Source organism: Neopelma chrysocephalum, unplaced genomic scaffold (assembly GCF_003984885.1).
Source record: "Neopelma chrysocephalum unplaced genomic scaffold, ASM398488v2 Primary Assembly neopelma1_68, whole genome shotgun sequence".
NCBI classification, from domain to species: Eukaryota; Metazoa; Chordata; class Aves; order Passeriformes; family Pipridae; genus Neopelma; species Neopelma chrysocephalum.
This window is the reverse complement of record NW_020897727.1, coordinates 8,560,767-8,582,443: the sequence shown is the minus strand read 5'-3', so window position 1 is coordinate 8,582,443 and position 21,677 is coordinate 8,560,767. Positions and strand designations below refer to the sequence as shown.

Below are 21,677 nucleotides of genomic sequence, written 5' to 3'. Positions count from 1 at the left end.
TCATATATATAACTTTGGAGTTCTGTATTGGGAGACCTCATTTGACTTTGTGACATCCAGTTGTCCAAACCGTGTGGGTACCCTGTGATGTCTATATGAGGTATTCACTGCAGAGTGACTCCCAAATCATGATTGTCTCATTCATAGCATCATAGAGTGGTTTGAGCTGGGAGGGACCTTAAAGAACATCTGGCTCCATGTGCCATGGGCAGGGACAACTTTCACTATCCCAGGTTCCTCCAAGATCCATCCAATCTGGGCTTGGATGCTTCCAGGGATGGGGCAGCCACAGCTTCTCTGGGCAACCTGTGCCAGGGCCTCCCCACCCTCACAGGGAAGAATTTCTTCCTAATATCCAGTATAATCTACCCTCCTTCATCTTAAAGCCATTCAGCCAGGACAATATCCAAATTGGTGGTCAGGTAGAGGGGAGCAGATGACGGGTGTTCCTTTGGTGGTGCAGCCAGCAAAAATTCTCTGTGGTTTGAAGGACTTTCTGTTTCATGTACATAAAGGATTACAGTCCCTCATGTGGAATATTAACAGAAATACCAAAATCTCCTTGTCTGACACAGCACAGCTGATTTGAGGAGTAACAAATAGAGGAATTTTTAGATGTGTTGAAAAATATCGCTCTAATCCCACGAGTTAAGAAACCCACACTGTTAATGTGCCTCCAGCATCTGTGGGAGTTTTATTTTAAGAGTAGGATTAAACAAGATAACACACTATAGATCTTAACATATTCAATTTGCAGCAGACAAAACCCTATTTAATACCAATTACACAATATGTGTGAACTGGTATTATAGTTGCAGTTTATATGAGCAGAGGGAATTTATAAAGCTGAAGTCTATTCATTCAAAAATAATAGTTATAGAACTGCTTGGGTCATTCCACTAGAATGGAATGAGTTTTGTGATCAGTTTATCAATTCCTTCGCTGACAAGTGAGATTTTAAGATTTTTTCTCAGCAACACTAAAACTGATTTGGCTACTACAAAATTTTCTAACCATCTGTGCACACGAATCAAAATGTCAGGATTATTTAGACGAAATATCTTTTTTCCTTCTGCTCTGAACCACTAAAATGGTGAACCGACAAAACTCACCAGCTGAAAGGAGCTGTGGGTTTGTTCAAGGAAAATTTTTTTAGCAAGTGCCTGTGAAAGATTCTCGTTTGGAAAGCAATAGAATTGTGTAAGGCTGATTTCCTCCTGAACTTACTGGAATGAAAATGGTGTTGATACACGTAAGGAAAAGCAGATTAGGGGGTTCATACAGAACTCCCTGCAGTTATAGTCTCGGTTGAGGAAAATGGTTTAGGAGTGTAATTTATTCATATCTTGGTACTTTCTACTTTGGCTTGTTTCCAGGACTTGTTTGCCTTGGAGTTCCAGATGCTAATTTGCTTAAAGGGTAGCCCTTTCTCCAGCCGTCTGTCTAACAGTCACTCAATATTTATTTGTTTTTACAAAGGTTTTCCCCTGTGTTCTCAGTCCATATGTCACAAAAAAATTATAATTCCAACTCTACATGGACTATTGATATTATTCTTTCTTTCCCGTTCTAGACTTTGACCTGAGTGTGAAAAACCCCTGAATCTCAGTTGTTTTCCTGACCCTGTGTTACCCTCCAACACAACTGCTCTACAGCCAGTCCTTTGCAGTTTATATTCCAACTCCTGTTCTCCTCCTGAAGCAGCTTTTACAGAGGTGTTTTTGTTCACTTCTCTGCATATTGTGGAAGATTTCTTCCAGCTAACTACTTGTAAGGTCTGCTTGATATTTAATTTGCCCAATGCTGAAATTTATCCTTCAAAATCCCTTCTGCCTGCTTCAACATTGTCTTGTTTCAGAACAAAACAACCCACCCCAAACCCCCGAACCAAACAGCAAACTCTCATCTGTTGGGTTTTCTCCCTTTCGAGCCTATTCTTTAGTCAGCAGCCTGTAAGGAACCTTCTCTGAATTTCAATAATCAACTTTAAATATCCTTCCTCTCCAAACTCCTCGAGTCTGTCCTCTGACTCTCAGAGCCTGAACATCTCGCGTTCCTCAAACCTCTCTCTGCTCCTCTTTCCAGTCCCTGCTTCAGAACTACCAAGATAAACTTCAGTGGCATATCCATTAACTTCAGTGACATATCCATTGACTCCTTTCTGCTCAGTGTGATGTCCCCTTTCTCTCTGCTCTTATTTCCATCACTTTCTCTGCTGTCTTTTTATACAGAAAACTTTTCTTCTAGTATTTCATAAAAAGCTGTTTCTGACCTTCGTCATCTCATGATCCTCTTTCTGTCCCCAAGATTTTGCCCCTTTAGGGTTATTTCTGGAAGACCTTCCTTTTTCCATTCCTTGATGCTTTCCCCCAGGAATTCTCCTTCATCCCCTCGCTCTCTGCTTCCTTTGGGAAGCACCTTTTTGTTTTGATGACTTAAATTGACTGTTTGCTCAAGACTCACAGAATTCCACGTGCACTCTTTGCCTGCCTCCTATAAATCGAGTACCATCACTGTCTCCTTCCACACATCATCTCGTTTCTTTTATGCTTTATTTCCTCCTCTCCAGCTCGTTTGTTCTGACCATCTCCAGTCACTGAGGCTGGCAGTGCCCATACTTTATGTAGTACTGTCAGATGTTCTCAGATCAATGATTTTTCTTCATTTAGAAGACTGATGGAAAGGAGAGTGCTGCTGTCCTCAAGAAGTTTAAAGGGTTGAAAGCAATCTTTTAGTTAAAAAAAAAAAAGTTTGGAAAATCTGAGGAGTTATGTGAGAAACTTTCAAAAGATACATAAGGAGAATCAATCCTGCTAAATAAGCTTCAATCTAAACCAACAGTTTTCTCTTGCTGAAATAATACCAAGGAAGAAGATTTATCTACAGTATTGGTATTCTTAACTGTCTGTATCCAAGCTATGGCTCCCATCCAACCAGAGTGCTCCACCGAGATGGGAATGCAGGATTAGACTATAAAACAGATCTGGATTTTTATACATATGCATATCTGTATAAATAGAAACACAGACCCACAGATGTTTGCCTACCTAAACTGAGGACCAGATGTTTTATTGTCCTAAAGTTGCATTTTCTAACACGGGTTAAAACAGAAATGAAATTTGGTTTTGCTTGTCCATCCCTTAGGTTGGAAAAGACCTCTGAGATCATCGAGGCCATTTGGAAATAACATAATATATTTTCATATTTGGAAATAACACAACTGGCATTTGAAAACAGAACACTGTACCTGATTAATTGATTTGTGTTGAACTAAGCTAAGAAACAGTGTATGTTTGAAGACAAATGAAGGGCAGGCTTTCTCAGTTAGCAGCTCTGACCTTTTCAAGTTTTCCATCTTAAATAATAATTGAAGCCATAAGTAAATAAATTCAACTTTGCCTGCAGATGTTGAACTCTTTAATGTCCTTTTACTCAGACATAGGCAGTGCCTGATATTCCTGGCACAAACAGTTTTATCATGCCCCGTGCTGGGGCTGACTGGCAGTCTCCAGAAACTGTTTTCTTTCCTCCAGCCATGATTAAAAAGCAGTTCCAAACAATAAATCTGTAAGGTTTCTGTCAATGGGAAGCGTTGCCTGGGGGTCTCCTGTGTCCCAGAGGTATTTCTTTTCTTCAGTTCTCTTGTACTCACAAGAGAACCAAATTACAATGAGTCTTGTTTACCTGGGCTGCCTGTTGAGGTGGGTTTTGGGCTGCCTGCTGCAGCTGGAGGGAGCAGTGCAGAGCACAGGGACACGCTCACCTGCTGCTGGGGACACAGAGAGATGTTCCTGCTGAGGTTCCTCTTTGCAGCATCACCTCAGTGAAGTCACTGCTTTGGGAAAGATCAAATATTTAAATAAATATAAACACACACTCCTAACTCGTTTGGCCTGTTAGTGGGAAACTGTGGGGAGCATTGTAAAAAGATCTCGGGTTCATCTCAAGGATGTCAGAGTTGCCTGTCCTCCCTTTTCTTGAGCAAGGATCATCTCAGCTGATCAAAGAGCAATAAGTGAGCAACTAATCAGTTTTAGATCCTCTTTACTCCAGTAGTAATTGCTTTAATGCAATCGATTAAAAGGGAATTTTAATGATCTTACTAATTGTGCTTTTAAAGGAAACACGACAGTTGTTATTGAACTCTTAATTTATTATTTCCCACGGAGGTCGGTTTGGAAAATCAAAACATACGCTTTTAAAATGCAACATCCCCTGCAGTCTCACTTGTTTATATCTTAAATTTCCATGTCATCTTGGTAAATAATGGTAAAATAGAAAGAATGAAGCAATTGTATTCGGCTCATAACTTTTTTCCATTTCTAACTTCTGGGTTATGGGAGACTCAAGAGAAAGGTGATATTCCTGCCTGAATTCAGCAGAAGGCAGTACATGTTTCCATGCATCCATACAGCCAAGGAAAGCATCCAGTTTGTATCTTTAATGGACTGCTTTCAAGGGAAGCACTAGCCTGTAGCTGCCTGTAAACACAAACACCGGGTGCTAGTCAGCAGAAATAAATGCATTCAGCTACATTCAGCACATCTGAATTATTTATTCAGAAATAATAAGCATGCTTTGTCAACACATACATAGAGGATTATCTGTGTTACATAGGAAAGCTATTGTGGTGTCTTTCCTCAAGAATTCCTGAACTAATTTAAAGTATTTAGGAAGCACCTTATTCACTTTTAAATGCCCAGAGTCCAGACTATAGGTTGAGGCTCACTTATCCCATAAATTTATTTTTCTTAAATTCATAAAGTATGGGCAGCATTACAAATGTTAATGCTACTATTATAGGATCATAATTTAAAAATACCAGCATTCTCCAAAGGCTCCAGCAGTGTGTCATTTCCCTGCTTTATTAAAATGAATGAACAGATGTACAATTTATTTCTGCTGAACTATCATCTAAATTCATAAGCTATTTCTCATGTGCCTGAAATCCGTGTTGCTTTCCCATTTTCTTTGCCTTAGAAAAAAAAAGAAAAAAAAAATTACACTCTCCCATTTATCACTCTGGGGATATAAACGAGAAGTACACTCTCCACTTCATTCACTTTAGACTAATACCCTCAATACAATTTAAATCCCATCTCTTCAAGGCTATTCAGCAAAAGCCAGGCACTGGGACACCCAGGATCCAATTGGAAAACTCCCTCTCCATCGATGCTGGAGATTGGCAGGTGGACTCCAAGGACATTATCCATTCTCCCTGACAGAGCAAGGTGGCACAGAGCAGCTGCATTTCATCTTTTGGGCTGGCATTTATGGTACGAGTGGAGTCCAGGCAATTTCCCAGCTAGAAGTTGGGGAAAACTAAGGAAGGGATAAATGATGACTGAAAAGTGGGTGAGGTGAGAAGGTTGGGTGTAGCTGTAGTGACATTTGCAGTCAAAGAACACGAGTCAGTCGGCCCAAGACACCCCAAATGGGTTTGATGTGTCCTGCAGCAGTCCAGGGGCACGGCAGGGGCTCCCTGGGAGTGATGAACAAAACAAGACAAGGCAGGGATTAGGTGGAATAAAACTGTGGAGGCTTAAAAGCACGTGAAACAGGCATTTTTCCAGGGAAAAAAATGAGTATAAAAATCCCAGACAGTGTGCTCTCAGCCTGTCACAATTCTTATTTGTTGGCAAGGCTTGTGTGCAATGTAAGGGTGGCATTTTGCATTAATTCCACGTGAGGAATGAGTGGATGATGTGTTCTGAGGGTTCTGGCAGCATTTCTTCTATAAATCCTATTGCTGAGGGTTTATATTGTAAGAAAATCAAAAAAATCTCAATGGTTTGAAGTTGAAAACTGAATTCTCAGGCTCAGATTCTACTTTTTTTTAGTATTTTTCTTTTCTTTTTTTTTTTCTGATAAAAATCACTTTGGCAAAGAGAGTAGTGGAACAGAATGCAAATCAATCTGCTTTCTTCATTTGATAGCCGCTCCAGAATTTAAATGCAGGCCTTTAAATTCCTCTTTGCCAGACAACTCAGGGAAATGATGAAGTAATGGTTGAGATTTGTTAAAGAGCACAATTTTCTTCAGAAATCTTGTCTGCTTGGCACGAGCAGTTTGTTCCTGTGGGAATGCAAGGGAAGAGTTTTTAATTCTCTAGTAAAAATGGAGGAGTTCTTACTGGAGCAGGAATTTTGCTACAGTGGCTCTGTTACAGACACCCTCAAAACAATTAAATTCGGATATCTGGCTTTGCCATTCTTGGTCCCTTAGAATCCTTCCCCAAGCTGAATTCATAATTATTTTCCCCTTCCCCTTTCCTCACATTTTGTTGCCAAAAGAGAACATGACCAGCCAGGAAAGCAAATGCTAGAGGCACAGTTTTCATCTTTTATCTGCAACAGGGAGGGCAAATGTGATTTCGCAGTTCCACTCTGTGTCTCCAGCTGTCAGCACCAAATCCAGTGTAATGAAGAGTCTTGTACGATGGGGAGTTTGAGACTGGAATCTCAGCTAGGAAAGTCCTGCCTATCACTTGCTTTAAAAAATCCTGGCAATCTAGGGAGCTTCCTGGAAGTTAATGAGGATCATGAACCTTGAAAATGTTTGAAAATTAGGCAGAAGTGTTTTGCTCTGTACAGATTATTGGATTTGGGCTTATCGTGACTTTCGCAGAGAAGGGTTCTCGAGATAACTTCAAGTCTCTCCCTCCCATTTGTATAATTTCCAGTATTTGTTTATTTTTCCTTCAGGAGCTTTGAGGTTACAGCCACTGTGATCTCCCAGCAACCCACCACAGTCCTTCAGCTTCCCTGCTAGCAACAAGTTTTCCCCTGTCTCTGATGAGAATTTTCCTGGCCTCCACTAAGCCCTTCCCTTCTTGGCCTTGTCCACTCTGAAGGTGACACACAGACAACCCTTTTACCCACAGCAGCCCAGGGGGCATTTGCTGTTCAGAGTTATTCAAGGCCACGGGCTTTAGACATCTGGCTCTGCCACTGCTCTTTGCCTTCCCTGCTGTGGGCAGGAGTCAGGTGCTCTAATCCAGCTGGGGCTCCCCAGTGCTGAGCAGATGGAAGAATTCCTGCCTCTGCCTGTGCAGGTGCTACTTCTTGCACACCTCAACAGTGGTTTGCTGTTTTCACAATGTTAAATTGCCTTTATTGTCCACGATTCTTTTCCAGGACAGAGTAAGTGACAGAAGTAACATCTGCTGTGCGAGGTTCCTTCTTCTTTCATCCCCAGCACAGGAGGGGAGGAGTGTGTGTATTTTGAGCATTTGGATGTGATGGGGTTTTGCTGCTGTTTGGTTTCTTCCATACGTGTGGCTTTGTGTTTAATATGAAGAATCGATTATGCCATTTGGGTCTTCTCTTTATTTGCTTCATATTTTGTTATAGAACAGGCTGAGAATGTTTCACACACAAAAGAGAGTCTATAGGCACTGTACAGGGCTCTATAGGCACCCTCTGTAGGCTCCCTAGCTGTATGTCCCATTTAAGTACACTATAATTTCTCCACACGTCTCTGCTAATACACCAAACTTCTGACCTGCAATTTTCCTGCAGCTCCTATTTTGGGTTTTTCTTAAGGTAAGGGAGCCTGACAGCCGTGTCAGGGTTTGTGCTGTGGGCAAATGGACACAGGGGCTCATGAGGAGATTCATCAATTCCAGGGTTAGTTGAGAGTGAGTTTCATTAAGAGAATGTTTTATAACCATATAGCATTTTTCATTCCAAAGAACCCCTAAGGAACATGCAGAAAATGGATCTTCTCTGTGGGCAAGCAGAAGATTAAATTGCAACTTTCTGCTGCTTGCAGGGAAAATAGAGGTGTAAGACTTCATTTCCTTTATTAAAGAATCCTACTCAGGAAAGTTGCTTTAATTTCTAAAGAACCATTGCAAATAATAGCTAAGCCTGGTGTTGTATTGTCACGCTAAAATCTTGTTGATGGGCAAAGGGAAAGCCCACCTTATATATTAAGCCAAGAATTTATTATTAATAAAATTGAACACTAATCCAAGTCTATCCTAATCCAAGAATCGTTATTAATTCAGATTGAATTACTGAAAAAGAGAGAAATATTTTTCAACTTAGAAACATTTTCAATACTGATAATACAACAAATACAAAATTGTTGTACACACCCTTCTTAGCTCCTACCCCTTTTCCTGCTGTTACTCCCACTGATTCCTTGTTCCTCTGGGTGATAAATTTGGTGGTTCCATTCCAGTGTTTGTGGTCAGGGTGTTAAGGCAGGTTGTCAGCACCTGCAGTGCTTTGCCAGGACAAACATGATGCTCATAAATTCTTCTTCCTCTCTTTGGGATCATTTGGGGCCATGTTTATGTATTTGCTGACATGCTTTTGTGTGTTGCTCTCTCTTCATTGGCCTGGAGCTCCATGTTATGCCCAAATTTCCTATGTATGATGTCTCTTACATTTGTTAGATACTCTACTGCCCCTTTTGAAGTGCAGTGGAAGGTCTCGATCCTCTTTAGTCCCCTGAAACTGTGATATCAACCCACCCTGTGGTCAGAAAGCAGAGCTGTGGCTGTAGCAGCAGCCTCAGGACTCCCAGTAAGGAATGTCTGTGTACCAGCAGACTCAGGATCCTTGTATAGGATGCAAAACTCACCAGCAGGAGTCAAACTGAGTGCTGGGCATTTGTGTGGGAAGTACCTTGAGGCTTTCAGGGAGTAGTGAGAGGTCCTTTTTTATGTTTCATCCCAGACACAGCACTTGCTGCTTCAGGTGACTGAAGTTCAGAGCTGGTGCCTTTAATGAGCTCCCCAAACTCCATCTGAGCACACACGAGGGTGCTGGGCTGTCTGAACCAGGGCTGTGCTGGATCACAGCTCATCAAAGGCTCTGCTTACAAGACAAATGAACTGGTGCTCAGCCAAACAACATTAAAAGCCACCAAAAGTAAGAGTAGAGCTAAAATCTGCCAGTGTCAAAAGGGATAAATGGAGGGAACAAAGAGGGTTTTCCTGAGCCACCAGTAGAGTGCCTAACCAGGAAAACCACAACTGAGCCATGAAAATGTGTGTCTGTCAGCAAAGGTTATTGTACAGGTTAATACAGGCATCTTTCCTTCCTCTGGTTTTCCTTTCTCCCTCCAAGCTCAATGCCCCTGACTTTATGGGTGAAAATATCACAAGTAATTGAAGTTGCAAACCCCAGCAGAATATTAAATTAGAAATTAAGCAAAAATGCCCATCAGTTGGAGCACAGAAATCCTGGGCAATTTTTCTAATGCAATGTTACAGCAGTTGGAATAATTTTTTTTCCCCAACTGCTTCACTAACTGAATTGATTGAATTAAATGTGTTCTGTGGTGCCAGAGAACCTCTGACCCCAGTTACTCAGGATAATCAGGGGGTAATCAGCCTGCTGTGATCCGAGCTCCAAAGGAACAAGAATATTGTAAGGTTCAGGGAGCCTGGGCTGGCATTAATCAGATGTCGTCAGGGTTTGATTATAAATCCTAAAGACCACCAAATTGATACAACATGGTTTAATCCACTAAAAATTAGGAATCTACATATTAATCACCAAGCTGAATATCTGAAAGTGATTGCTTTTCTAGTAAGTGAAGTCAGGTGTCAATGCTTTGGAATGTCCCACAGTTTAGTAATAAATATAATGATCAGCATCAGCACAAAAGTAGCATTAGCCAGATTAAAAAAAGATTTTGTTCTAACCTCAAATAGATTTTTTTTCTTCCTGTTGGAGTTTTACAGCTCCACTGAAATTGTTCCTCATGTTTCTACTCTAATTACCAGCTTACTCAGAAGCAAGAAATAGGATATGTTTCTAGTTACCTGCAAGCACAGCATTTTTCTGCCTTCCAAGGGGAGGGAGGTTGACTGCTTACAGTATATCACACTGCTGTGTATAGAAATAAAGTGGTATTTATTGTCCCTTAAAATGATTTCCCCTAGAACTGGCAAGCTCAGTTGAAAAATCTGTATCTGGAAGTGTGTGTTAGGATCCAATTAATTTCCAGTGTACTCGTGTGCTCTCCTTGGGAAGAGTTCAGTGTGGCAGATGTATGAGCAGGAGAAGGGAAAACAGTCTTAAGAGAGAGGAGTAGCACAGTCACTTAATAAACTAATGTTCTTCATACATGTCCTGATTTAATAAGCACTCAACCCTCTGGAAAAGCTTTTTGCTGTAAACCAAAGACAATACCAAAAGCTTGTTTATCTCTTTGGTGTCACCTGTATTTCCTGGGAATTGCCTTTATTTGCGTGTTTGGTCTGATAGGAATTGCAGAACTTAAGCTGCTGCTTTGGGGTTTCCCAGCACACCACAGCACTGGCTGTGACCAGGATGAGGGAATTGTATGAAATCTGGATCTCCCAGCAAGTCTCAGCTCTAGTGACTCCTGGCTGGAAAGATGAATTGTCCTGCCTGCTCCCACCCAGGCTGACCCTGGAGTACATTTGTGCTCAGGGTGTGACAGTGATGGTCTGCACAGGCACAGTAACCACTCTGTGCCACTGGGACAGGCCACCTTTGCTGTTCACAGAACCACACAACAGTTTGGGTTGGAAAGGACCTCAAAGATCATCTGGTTCCAACCCCCTGCCATGGGAAGGGACACCTTCCATTAAACCAGGTTGTTCCAAGCTTCATCCAGCCTTGAACACTCACAGGGATCCACAGCTTTTCTAGGCAACCTGTGCAGGGCCTCACCACCCTCACAGGGATGAATTTGTTCCTGATATCTAATCTAAGCTTAAAACCATTCCCACTTGCCTTTCCCTGCATGCCCACGTAAAAATTCCCCCTCCAAAAATCCCCCCCCCTTCTTGTGGGCCCCCTTTAGGTACTGGAGGGCTACCCTAAGGCACCATGTTCAGGTGACCTCTGCAGGCTGCCCAAGGTAGGTCTGACAGGTTTGATTCACTCTGTGTGGGCTCCAAGGTGTGCACACACACTTTAAATCAGAGCACAAATGTAGTGCCTTGGCCTGCCTTGACCTCCCTGCTAATTCTGATTCTCAGACACATGAACTGGGGAGCACTGCCATCAAACTGTGCTCATTGCCAATCTCTAAACAGCTTAGAGAGAATTCAGTATCAGCCATATATAAAAATCCTTCTTTCATTTTCATCCTCCTTATTATTAAAAAAACCAAATGGATACTTCACCATTTGCACAAAAAATGTCCAGCTGAGGCCGCAGCAGTGCTTGTGTTTGAGAAGGATGTGTGTACAGAGAATGTTTGCTCAGGAAAACATAAATTGCCAGGGAGAAAATGAAAGGGCCTTAATCTATTCCCTTTGTGACATTCTAGACATGAAATAAGCACACAGCAGGCACTTACAAGAGGAATGTTTCATTCTCCTTTATTACAAATATTTTTCTTTCGAGGAAAGGTGAAATGAGCACTGGCAAAGGGAGCTGGGTATTGGAAGATGGAGACCATCAGTATCCTTAGAGCACAAACCAATACATCCATTTAGCACACCTTGGGTTTTCCTGCCCTTTTCTCAGCTGTGCAATGCCAACCCATACATCTGTTGCTGCATCCTTCAATCAGTGGGGAGGCTCAGATCACCCATAGCCATTAGTCAAATATGCTGCATTTATTTCTATTATTCTTCATTCTTGACCTTGGAATCAAGACATTTTCTGTGCTGATAGGGTTAGAGACCCCAGGTCCTTGCTGTTCCCTGTCAGGGTAACAAGAGCTCTGTGCTTACTGAATGCTCAGGATATGATAAAGATTTTTCTGCTGTGGGAGGAAAAGAGAAAAGGAAGAGAGATCGTTAATCATGAAAGTTCACCTATGTCTCTGATCTCTAAATTCTTCTTGTATCATAGCTTTTTGATAGAGCAGTAACGTTTTGCTCAATGAATGCTGAGCAAACCGGATGTAGACTAGATAATTTGAGGAAAAAAAAATCCTGTATATCCAGTGGAAGGAACTACATGCAGTAGACTTCATTCATCACTTTGTCAGCAGACTTGGAAGACTTATTGTGTTCAGATGGATTGAAATATGGAGTGTTCAGCCCAAATTCTCCTTTTCCCACTCAGATTTTCCCAGAAAACAAAATGCTGGCTAGATATTTCATTTTTAAAATTCAGACAGATTCTGTATCACTGCAGATAATACTGCCTGTAAACTTCCATCTGCACCTCCTGCTTCCACTGGAACAGTGTGAAACCTCACAGAGTTCTTATCTGCTTCCAAAATAGTTTTCATACTGGGATAACTTCAGACAGCTCTCAGCTGGAGGGGCTTGTAAATCTAGGGCATCTCTTCCCCATCAGTTGGCACAACCTAAAATGCCAGAAGTTTGGGGAATTGATGAAATTTGTAGCTGAAATATTTTAGAGATACAAGTTGCTTTGAATGCTTTGGTGCTGCTCACCAAAGACCCCGTGAAGAACTTTAACCACTGTCAAAACATCTGTTGTTGGCAGCTTTGGGTCATGATCAGCTGCAAACTGGCACAATGAATAACTCTCTGCTTTGGAATCCGGGTCCTCCCGGGGCAGAAAAGGCAGGATTTCTCATTTGGATGCATATGCTTTCCTTTCTCATTGAGGCCAAAGATTCTGCCACGGAGAAAGTCTCATTTATATTGCAGTTTCCACCTCTCTGCAAAGACCAGGCTTCTTAACCTGGTGAGAATATGGTTCAGTCTTGAAATATTAAGGTGCCAAAACAAGATGCCTCTAGATTTTTATCCAGGCATTTTTTGTTGTTTCATCTATTTAAAGTGAAACAATTCCTTTCTTTTTGTTTTTTGTTTGTTGGGTTTTTTCAACTTCCTTCAGTTTGCTTTTGTACAGCACTAAAATATAGTTTTCATACATGTATGAGAAGAAGTCCTGGAAGTTACCTTTGTAAAAAAAAGTCACAAAATCCCATGTTTAATTCCTAAAGGTAAACATGATAATAATTTTAAAACCATGAGTAGTTTTCATTTACTGAAGCTCTTGTCACTGCCCAGCTCCCTGTCCATCAGTACAGAGGCCACATTATATTTATTTATACCTGGGAGCAGAATAAAGCCATTAGAGGAATTTCTCCTTCACTCTTCTCAATCTCTCAGACTTTAGCAAATTAACTGGTGTCTGGATAGGCATTTTATGGCTAATGTTAATTTAAAAAATATTTATATTGCCACAAAATTATCCTTTTATCTATCATTTCAATGTTCAAAGAGGAGTAAATTTCACCTGTCCTGATGTTAAGGGCCTAAATGATAAAGGTAAGAGGTTCAACAGTTAAAGAGGGCTTGGTTTTGGAACCCATTCCTTGTCCAGACCCCCAAAACGTGACAGTTTGGGAACTAATAGGAGGAAATTGTTGCTTATGGGTCTGATCCATGGAGCAAATGCATCCCACCTGTAACTGGGGCTGTAGGGGCAGTAAATGGTATGAATTCCTTACAGTATGAGTAGTGGCTTCCATACATTTTTCTCTTAGTGAGGCAGTTATCAGTTATCTCAACCATATATATTCATATGACAATCTTCAGCAGCAGAAAGGTTGGTTTGGGTATAAAAAAGTCTCTGCTAAAAATGAAAGAGGAGCATCTGCCAAGACCTCCTTCCCTTCCCTCCTCACCATCATCAGGATAACTGAGAACTGCATGGATTGAGGGGGGAAAATAGCCTGTAAAACCTTTTTGTTCCTGGATGAGAGCGGATGCTGCAGTGGATGTGAAAGGAAGAAAAATCCAGCTAGGTCTATGCTATTTAAAGTTCATTCCATTTAAAGAAGACATCCAGCATCTTAGAAAGAAGATGGGCTTAACACTGCTCTTGATGGGAAGTGCACTGAGGAGGAAATAATACATGGCTGGGTTGGCTGAATGCAGCACAAGTGGACTCATAAATGTGAAAGGCAGAGCTCTCCCTGGTCCCTTGGCAACACTGATGCTGGAACAGGTGAATAGGTGTAGTCAGGCTTGGTCAGATCATCATTTTCTATGATGCTGTTGTTTTAAACATAAGGTTTGTTCTACCTGGGGTGAAAGAATTTTTTAGAGCTAAGAAAATAACATTGTTATTTGAGTTTTTCTCAAAAATATCTTAAATATGATAAAAACAGTGACCTTGCACTGTCTTCTGTCCACCTGGAGAAGGAGCATTTGTTTTTTTGTGATATGACCATCATTCTAGAAGTGTCCCTTGTATTCGTGGGTACTTGATTTATTCTAGAAACAGCTGAATGCACCTTGCATTTATAGGTGGAAAAGTGAAAAAGAATGAATCCTTCCTAAATTATTTATATATTCAGGGAAGAAAAAGAGTATGTTTGTCTTCCTTCTGAATCTTCAGACAACTGTGCTACATTTGATGTATACCTGGAGGTAAGAGGCTTTGACGCAGGCGTTCAACATATGATTAATACATGTTAGAATTATCTTTTTTGCCTTCACTCAGCGAGGCCATGAGCTGGGCTGAGACAGAGCCAAAGCCTGGTGTAAACAAAAGTCTGAGAAACAAGTCAAAAAAAGTAGTTATTTTCAAGTATCCTTCACCATCACTTATTTATGGTCCCTGAATGGCTTTTTAGTCTTCTGCAAGCACTTAAATGAGAGGATCGAATCCAACATCAGCTCCGAGTGAGCTTTCAGCAAAGCTGTGGGAAAGAAGCAGGAAGAAAGTTCTTTAAATCAATTTATGAATCTTTCGAGGATCTCATTCTGTAGATCTTCCAGAGTTTTATAAGACTTATGATGTCTGCAAGAGGAATGGAAGGACTCTTCACGTTGACAACATCACAGGCAACTCCTGCAGCACCCAGGAGGTCATCCATCCATCCATTCCATCCATTCCATCCATTCATCCATCCCTCCATCCCTCCATCAATCCATCCATCCATTTCACCCCATTATTTTTGCATTCTGATCCTGTACTGCTCAATCATGAATTTTAACACCCAAAGAGCCCTTGAAGTGGTGTCACTGAATCCCAGAGACAGCTTGGCTTTAACCTGGTGGAAAACTGCTCGCAGAAGGACTTGCACCCGGAGCACGGGGAAAGAGCCTGATGATGAGGTCATGTTAAACTTCCCTTTTTTTGATCATTCATGATTATTGTCAGTGGCATTAAGCATTTTTGTGTCTTTCAATAAAAAGGCACAAATTCGTAGAGCCTGCAGAAGTTGTAGCCCCGTTACAGAGAGCAGAAGTGGATCTTTTGCCTTCCTTTAACTAATTGATCTTTTGGATTTGTTGCTCTTGTTGCAGACTGCAAGAAAGTTTTTGCAGGCAAAAATATTCGCTCAGCCCTTCATTATTGAGTTCTACTTTTACTTTGTGAAGTAACTGGTGCGTGCCTTGAAAGATCACAAAGCATTTACAATGCAGAGCCAGTGAAAATCACTCAAAAGCAAAAAGTGAAAATGCACCCAAAATTATTATGATCAATTTCATATATTCAGAAAGGGGTTTTTTTTCTAAGCTACAATTGAATTCTTTCTGTAATTTCACTAGGGAGAAGGGAGAATATTATGTACTTAGGAAAAAAATATAGAATAAGCTGAAAGAAACACTTTAAGTTAAGAAATAATATAGTGCCTACGAGCTAGCATTATGGCAGTAAGACAATGCCAATAACTAAAGCCTGTTTAGGTGACTCACAGCTATAATTTCTGCTTTGCATCTAGTTTACACCATCAAATCCTTGTCATACTATGATAATGCTTTATATTTACAGAGTGTCTTTCATCTAAATGGCTTTCAAAGTGCTCCGTGTGTTGCTTGATGTGCAGCTTCCAGAAATTGAATCCATTACACTAATACAGAGATTTTTGTAGCGAAACAGCTGCTATTTGTGTCCACATAATAAAGGCTATGCACAGTCTTAAGAGGGAAAATACCTTCCAACTCTATAGAAGAGATCAGGGAGAATGTAATAGCGAGTTACAATTTGCCTTGGCCATAGAATTGTCTATTAAATTGCTCACGGGGAGAGTTCAGCACAAACTGCAGTCGGTCAGGTCCTGTTTTCCAGCCCCTGGGGGCCCGTGGGAGCAGAACAGAACACTGGGTCCTTGTGCTGAGGTGAAAGGTGACTGAAAAATCAGCAGCATCACTTTGTTCAATGCACAAATATTATGCCAAGTGTTCCCTCCTGGAACTCCAAGCTCCAGGTGACTTGGTTTGTTGTTAGCCAGCGAGCTGGGCTTTGTGTCCCACTGAACTCCACAAGAAACGTCCATAACTGACATTTATGAATTCTCATCCCAGATTGATTAAGAATGCAAACCTTTGAGATCACTCTGAAAATTCATTTGTACTTGGAGATATTCCAGATACAGAACTATGGAAAATACATTACTTCCTTAACAAACAAATATTGGAAACTCAGGTGCACATGTACTGAATATCAGCGTGCAAAGGAAAAGGCACAGGCAAAAAGCAAGCAGGTTGCAAGCACAGGCTTATTGTCCTATTTTTAAGAAATTAGATAGACAAACAATGGTTGCAAAAGCAGTGGACTTCAGTGGAGGAGGACAATTACAACAATACAGTTTCCCCGTAGAATTTCTAACAGAGACATAATGAATTAATACATCCCATTATTTTTCATCTTTCTTGTTATATAGATGAGGAGACAAACACACGATAGCGGCACAGAATACCCTCCTCTGGAATATCACCCTGATAAATGCAAACTGACACAGAGTTTTAATTTGTTTGTTCTTGATTGGGAATCACAGTGTGCAGAATCCTAATGAGCCGTGGGGTGGTGATCACCAACCCCAGACACGTTTGTCTTGCATTGTATTTGCTGCTCGTGTCAGCTCTTTAATTTGGGGATGTCAGTGCCCCACTCTGAGCCAGTTTTTTAGTGGCTTCATAAAGGTGTTATTACTGCCTGCTCATGCTGTTGCTGGACAGCAGACACTGAGGTGATTCTGATCCAGTTAAGTTCATTTCTTCCTCCGCTTTGAGAAGTCAGTAAATACAATCTCACTTGCTACAGAATCTTTAAATGAGGCTGTCAGATGAGAACCCAATTTTCACATGGTCTGGGCACCATTGCCAGCTATGCTTGAGACTGAGGTGGGGTCAGTGCCTGGATTCTCAGGTGATAACATTTTACACGGTGATTTTTCCATGGACCTGCCCCATGGTGGAAATGAGACAAGACTGGTTTTCTTGAGACCATCCAGAGCCATTTTGCTGCCAGTGAGAGCTGCCAGTGCAGCATCCCACCAGTTCACCACAGAGCTCAGTGAGGGGGAGGATCTGGCAGGGTGTTACATCCTGGCTCCACCAGGAAACAGCCACTAAAGTTAAGCCTGAAAGATGGAGGGAAGGGAGGAGTGGTTTGCCTGCTGAACTGAGGTTATCTCAGCTGCTCAGGGCTGTGCTGGCTGCTGTACCTGGGCTGTGCTCTAGCACAGTAGTTTTGAACATTACTCGTCTCCTTCCCATCTCTTTAGTGACTCCTGGATTGTAAGATGTAGAAGCTGCTTGTTCTCACTCTCAAGGACCTCCATGGCCAGTGGAACTGTACCTGTGATCTGTCTTGTGGTCCTTGTCTACTGCCCATCAGTCAAACATTGCTGACTTGTTACACTCCCAAGTCTATTTGTGCATCCTCACAAGCCACCCTCACAGCCTTGGAGAAACCCTTCATCTACACCCATCACTATATTTCCTCCACGTCTTTCTGTTCCCTGTTAAATGTTCTTCACTCAGTGTTTCCTTCTAAGTTGCTCTCAGTTGTCTGTTTTTGTGCATTTTGACATAAGATTTTGGGTACAGAAAAAAGGGAATGGAGCCCTTTATTTCCCTATATTTATAAAATCCTAATTATGACAGAAATTTCTAGGCTGTCTGCACGATAGGCACAATAAATGACAGTATGGCACATCACTCCACAGAGCAGGTTAACCTTACATATTCAAATACTCAGTAGTAGTAAATGCACACAGCTCTTTCCAGCCAAATCCACTCTGGCCCAGGGTATTCTCCTTCTAAGTTATTATTTTTAATATGGGTCCAAATGACAGCAGTTTAAATAAAGTACTGAACTCATCTACTTTACTCTTAATTTATAGTGGTGCTTAGGGGATGTGCAGATATTTAAAGCGAGTAAAATCAATTAACTTGTGATCCAATTATTTGTGTTAACCACTGTGGGGTTTTATTTTAGAGCAGTGGTTCAGACTCTCCCCGTCAAGCACTGTGCTTTGGGAGTGTAAACCTTTCACTGTGATGAACCTGTGGTTGTCTTTTCTCTCTTTCTAATCTAATTCCTATATTTGTCCTCTCATAGCTTTTCAATTCCCTTCTTTACTTTTGTTTTTGAAAGGGACCCAGTAAATGCTAGGAAGTCTATTCTTTATATAAAGGTGGCTGAACAGGCAAAAGGGTTCACCTTCTAGGTATATTTTCCTGGGCCACACTATTTCACAGTAGATATGTGTCTTTTGCAATCACAAATCTGTGATTTATTACACTTTTCACATTATAAATTTAGAGCAGACCTATGTGACATTTTCTGTGATCTGATCATTCTGCTTTTTCATCCATCTTGAACAGATTTTAGTCTAATGTTCCAGACAGCTTCAAACACCCTCTCTATTTATATGGTCACTTCTAAAATGGGAAGGATGCCAGGGGTGAGTTTACCACTATGCTTGGGATTATTTTTCTTGGCACAGCCTTTGACTGTAGACATTGGCATTTCCTTGACGTGCAGGACTCAGAGCTGGGCAGTTTTGTGCCCCCAGCAAGTCTCTGTGCCCTTTCTGCACCCCCAACTCTCTGCAACTGAAGCTACTGAGAGTTCTTCCTAAATAAGGAGAAAATAGGGATGCAGAAGAAAGCCAACCCCAGCTGGGATATCCTTGAATTAAATATCCTTAACCTGACATTCAATATTTTTTGAACTAGCTGGCATATCAACCTTTTCCATCACAGTCTGGCACTGGTGGGGTAAAAATAATAACTTTATCTCATGGCTTCACAATTATATAGCTGAATAAAACAGCCAGATCTTTTAATATTTTACCCTAAAAGGTCTTACTGTCCCCAAGGTGAGCCAGGGACTATTGAACACTTAATTGAATCAGATGAGAGGATTAAGGAAAAGATTTTTCAGAAGGATCAATATGAATTAGGAGCAGATGCCCAGTCAAATCTGAGGGTTAGATTCTTTAGTATCAGGCTTCTTGAAGCCTAGTCACCTTTTTAATTGTTTGGTACTGAACACTTGTAGGGAAAAGTTCTGACCCTTATGGTTCTGATGTCTCATATTATACATGCTCAAGTTGAGACAATATGAAATAATATAAAAATATCAATCAGGTTAATTGCTTATTTTCAATTAGAGAAAGAACTGTCCAAGTCCGCTTTCCAGTCACAGCATTTGGCTGAGCTGGAAGGAATATAATCTTGGTAATCATTCTTCTGTTATTTCCAAGATTCTTGAAAGAGTTTTTCTTTTCATTTGTTTCAAAGCAAGTGAAAATATTGTTATATTATCATTTAGAGTTAATTAAACTGCAAATGAGCCTAATGAACTGTCTGAAACAAAGCTCAATCACAACCTGTTACATATTAACTATGAAAATCAAAAGAATCTTTTAATTTTTTGTTAGATATACCACAGAAGATAGAAATAGCCAATCATTAATGCCATCCTTTTATAAAATCAAGTTTGAGGCTGGAAAGATTGAACTGAATGTATACACTCAAATTATACAGCAACATTGAAAAAGGGGTTGGAAAGATAAGTCAAATCTATTGGAAAAAAGGAAGACAAAGACAACTGAACACAGGGAAAGACTTAGTTGTCCTCTCTGTGTTTTAGCATGAGGAAATCCATTTTACCTACTATTTGTCCAAATTGTGAAATCTCTATATTAATAAAATGCCATTTTCCGGATTCAGTATTCTCACAAAATCTTCTGTAGTGTTATGACTTCACGTTGTCTGTGAGACAGAGCAAAAGACACTTGATGTTTTACTCTTTTAGTCTTCAAGGTCTCAAAGCCACTTGGGTGACTCTTGCCCTTGGGCGACCCATCGTCACCGACGGTGAAGCTTTTAAGCAGCGCATGTACAGCAGAGCCCATTTGTGTCATTAAAGTTTGTAATTTTAGACTTTTGAAGGCTTAATCCCCGGAAATGCTAAGATTTTTCTAATGATTTCTAATGGCAGTGCTGGTGTTCAGCACTTGTCAGGATTAGGTGTGTTATCATTCTGGTTTATCCACCCATCAGGCAGGTATTATCACTCTCATATCCAGTGCTTTTAGCACGTCAGCCTCAAGTGCTTGAAAGGTGAGGAGTATTATTAAGTCTGACCCTTACAAGCTTTTCCAATGGTTTGCTTAATGTTTTTCCCTACATAAATAAGAATGATGCTATATACTGTTTGTTTGGAGAGTAAATTGGAATTTTCTCGTAGGGCTTGGCTGGTCGAGTCATACAGCACTGAAACACATTTCACAAGGTCATAAAAAATTCCTCCACTCCAAAAAGAAAAGTAACACTGACTTTTAGTTGTGCAGACAAAGTGGTAGCATGAGGTCCAATTATTTTTGAGTGTCTTAGAGCAAACCCTCCAAGAAATGCTCTGGGAATGCTTTTTGTGAAACGTGTTTTGTGTCTTGATAAAGGTGTAGTGAAAAATTAACATGGGTGGGATAATTTAGGAAAATAGGAATATGAAATGCAAAACTGGGTTATTTGTAAATAATTTGAGGGCAAGAGTGGTCTCATCAGTCAGCATCAGTCAGCATCAGTCAGCTTCCTCTTCCCTTAGCTGGGAGTATAATTCCCTTTCTGGTAGTATATGCACCTATGCAGCACTGAAAATATTTTCGTGTTTCACTTTCCATTTATATGAGATTAATTGTCTTCTTGTGATCAGAATCTCCCAAAACTTGATTCCTATCACATCACTGCTTATCTGCCATCTATTAAGTGGAGAGCAGCTGTACTGTGCTCCCTCATATTTCATGAGTGAGAATGTATTATTTAGAGCCTATAACATTCACTTTCGGTCAAGGATTCCATCTTTCTCCTGTTGGGGTAAATAATTAATGCTGCCTTGGATATTTCGTGTCTGTGTGTGGGGCCATTAATTGAAAACAGTAACAATTTCCTCTGTGTTTTTTTCTAGTTTCAAGCCACAGTGAAGGAGGGAGTCACGGGTGTCATAGTGAACTTAACTGTTGGTGACAGAGATGACCCAGTGACTGGAGCATGGAGAGCTGTCTACACCATCATCAATGGAAATCCAGGGCAGAGTTTTGAGATCCACACCAATCCCCAGACTAATGAGGGAATGCTCTCTGTTGTCAAAGTAAGAACAATTTCCTTTTTCACTGTATTATTGCTGTAAGGTCCATCCACTGGGCTCACTGCATAAAAGAAGGCACAACAGGGATAAGTCATTCAAAGATATATAGTTGGCTACCAGCCCTTGTCCAAATACATGTATAACCCCTTCTTCTGTCACAGTAACCTTAATTTTTCAGTCATAAGGACTGCCTGTTGCTGACTGTATTGCCACTGTGTTAAATAACAGCCAGATTTGCAGTAAGCACCACAATTAATAGTGAGATTTTACAACAAGGTTTTGATTGTAGCTGAAAGGACAATTAGAATCCAAGGCCCCCATTTTGTTCTCAGAGAACACAGATGTAAATACCAGGGAATCTGAGGCTTCAGACTGAACTGGAGAGCTGTCTTTGATCCCACATTTCTCGAGTCTCAT

General features: G+C 40.8%; 1 protein-coding gene across 2 annotated transcripts in view; it reads left to right on the top strand.

Annotated features, from left to right (window-relative positions):
* Positions 1-21,677, top strand: part of CDH13 (cadherin 13) — a 451,056-nt gene that overhangs the window by 373,801 nt on the left and 55,578 nt on the right. For both annotated transcript variants that reach the window (XM_027685001.1, XM_027685000.1), the window contains exon 9: positions 21,081-21,263. In XM_027685001.1, the coding sequence (XP_027540802.1) occupies positions 21,081-21,263 (183 nt within the window). The remainder of the gene's footprint in view (positions 1-21,080; positions 21,264-21,677) is intronic.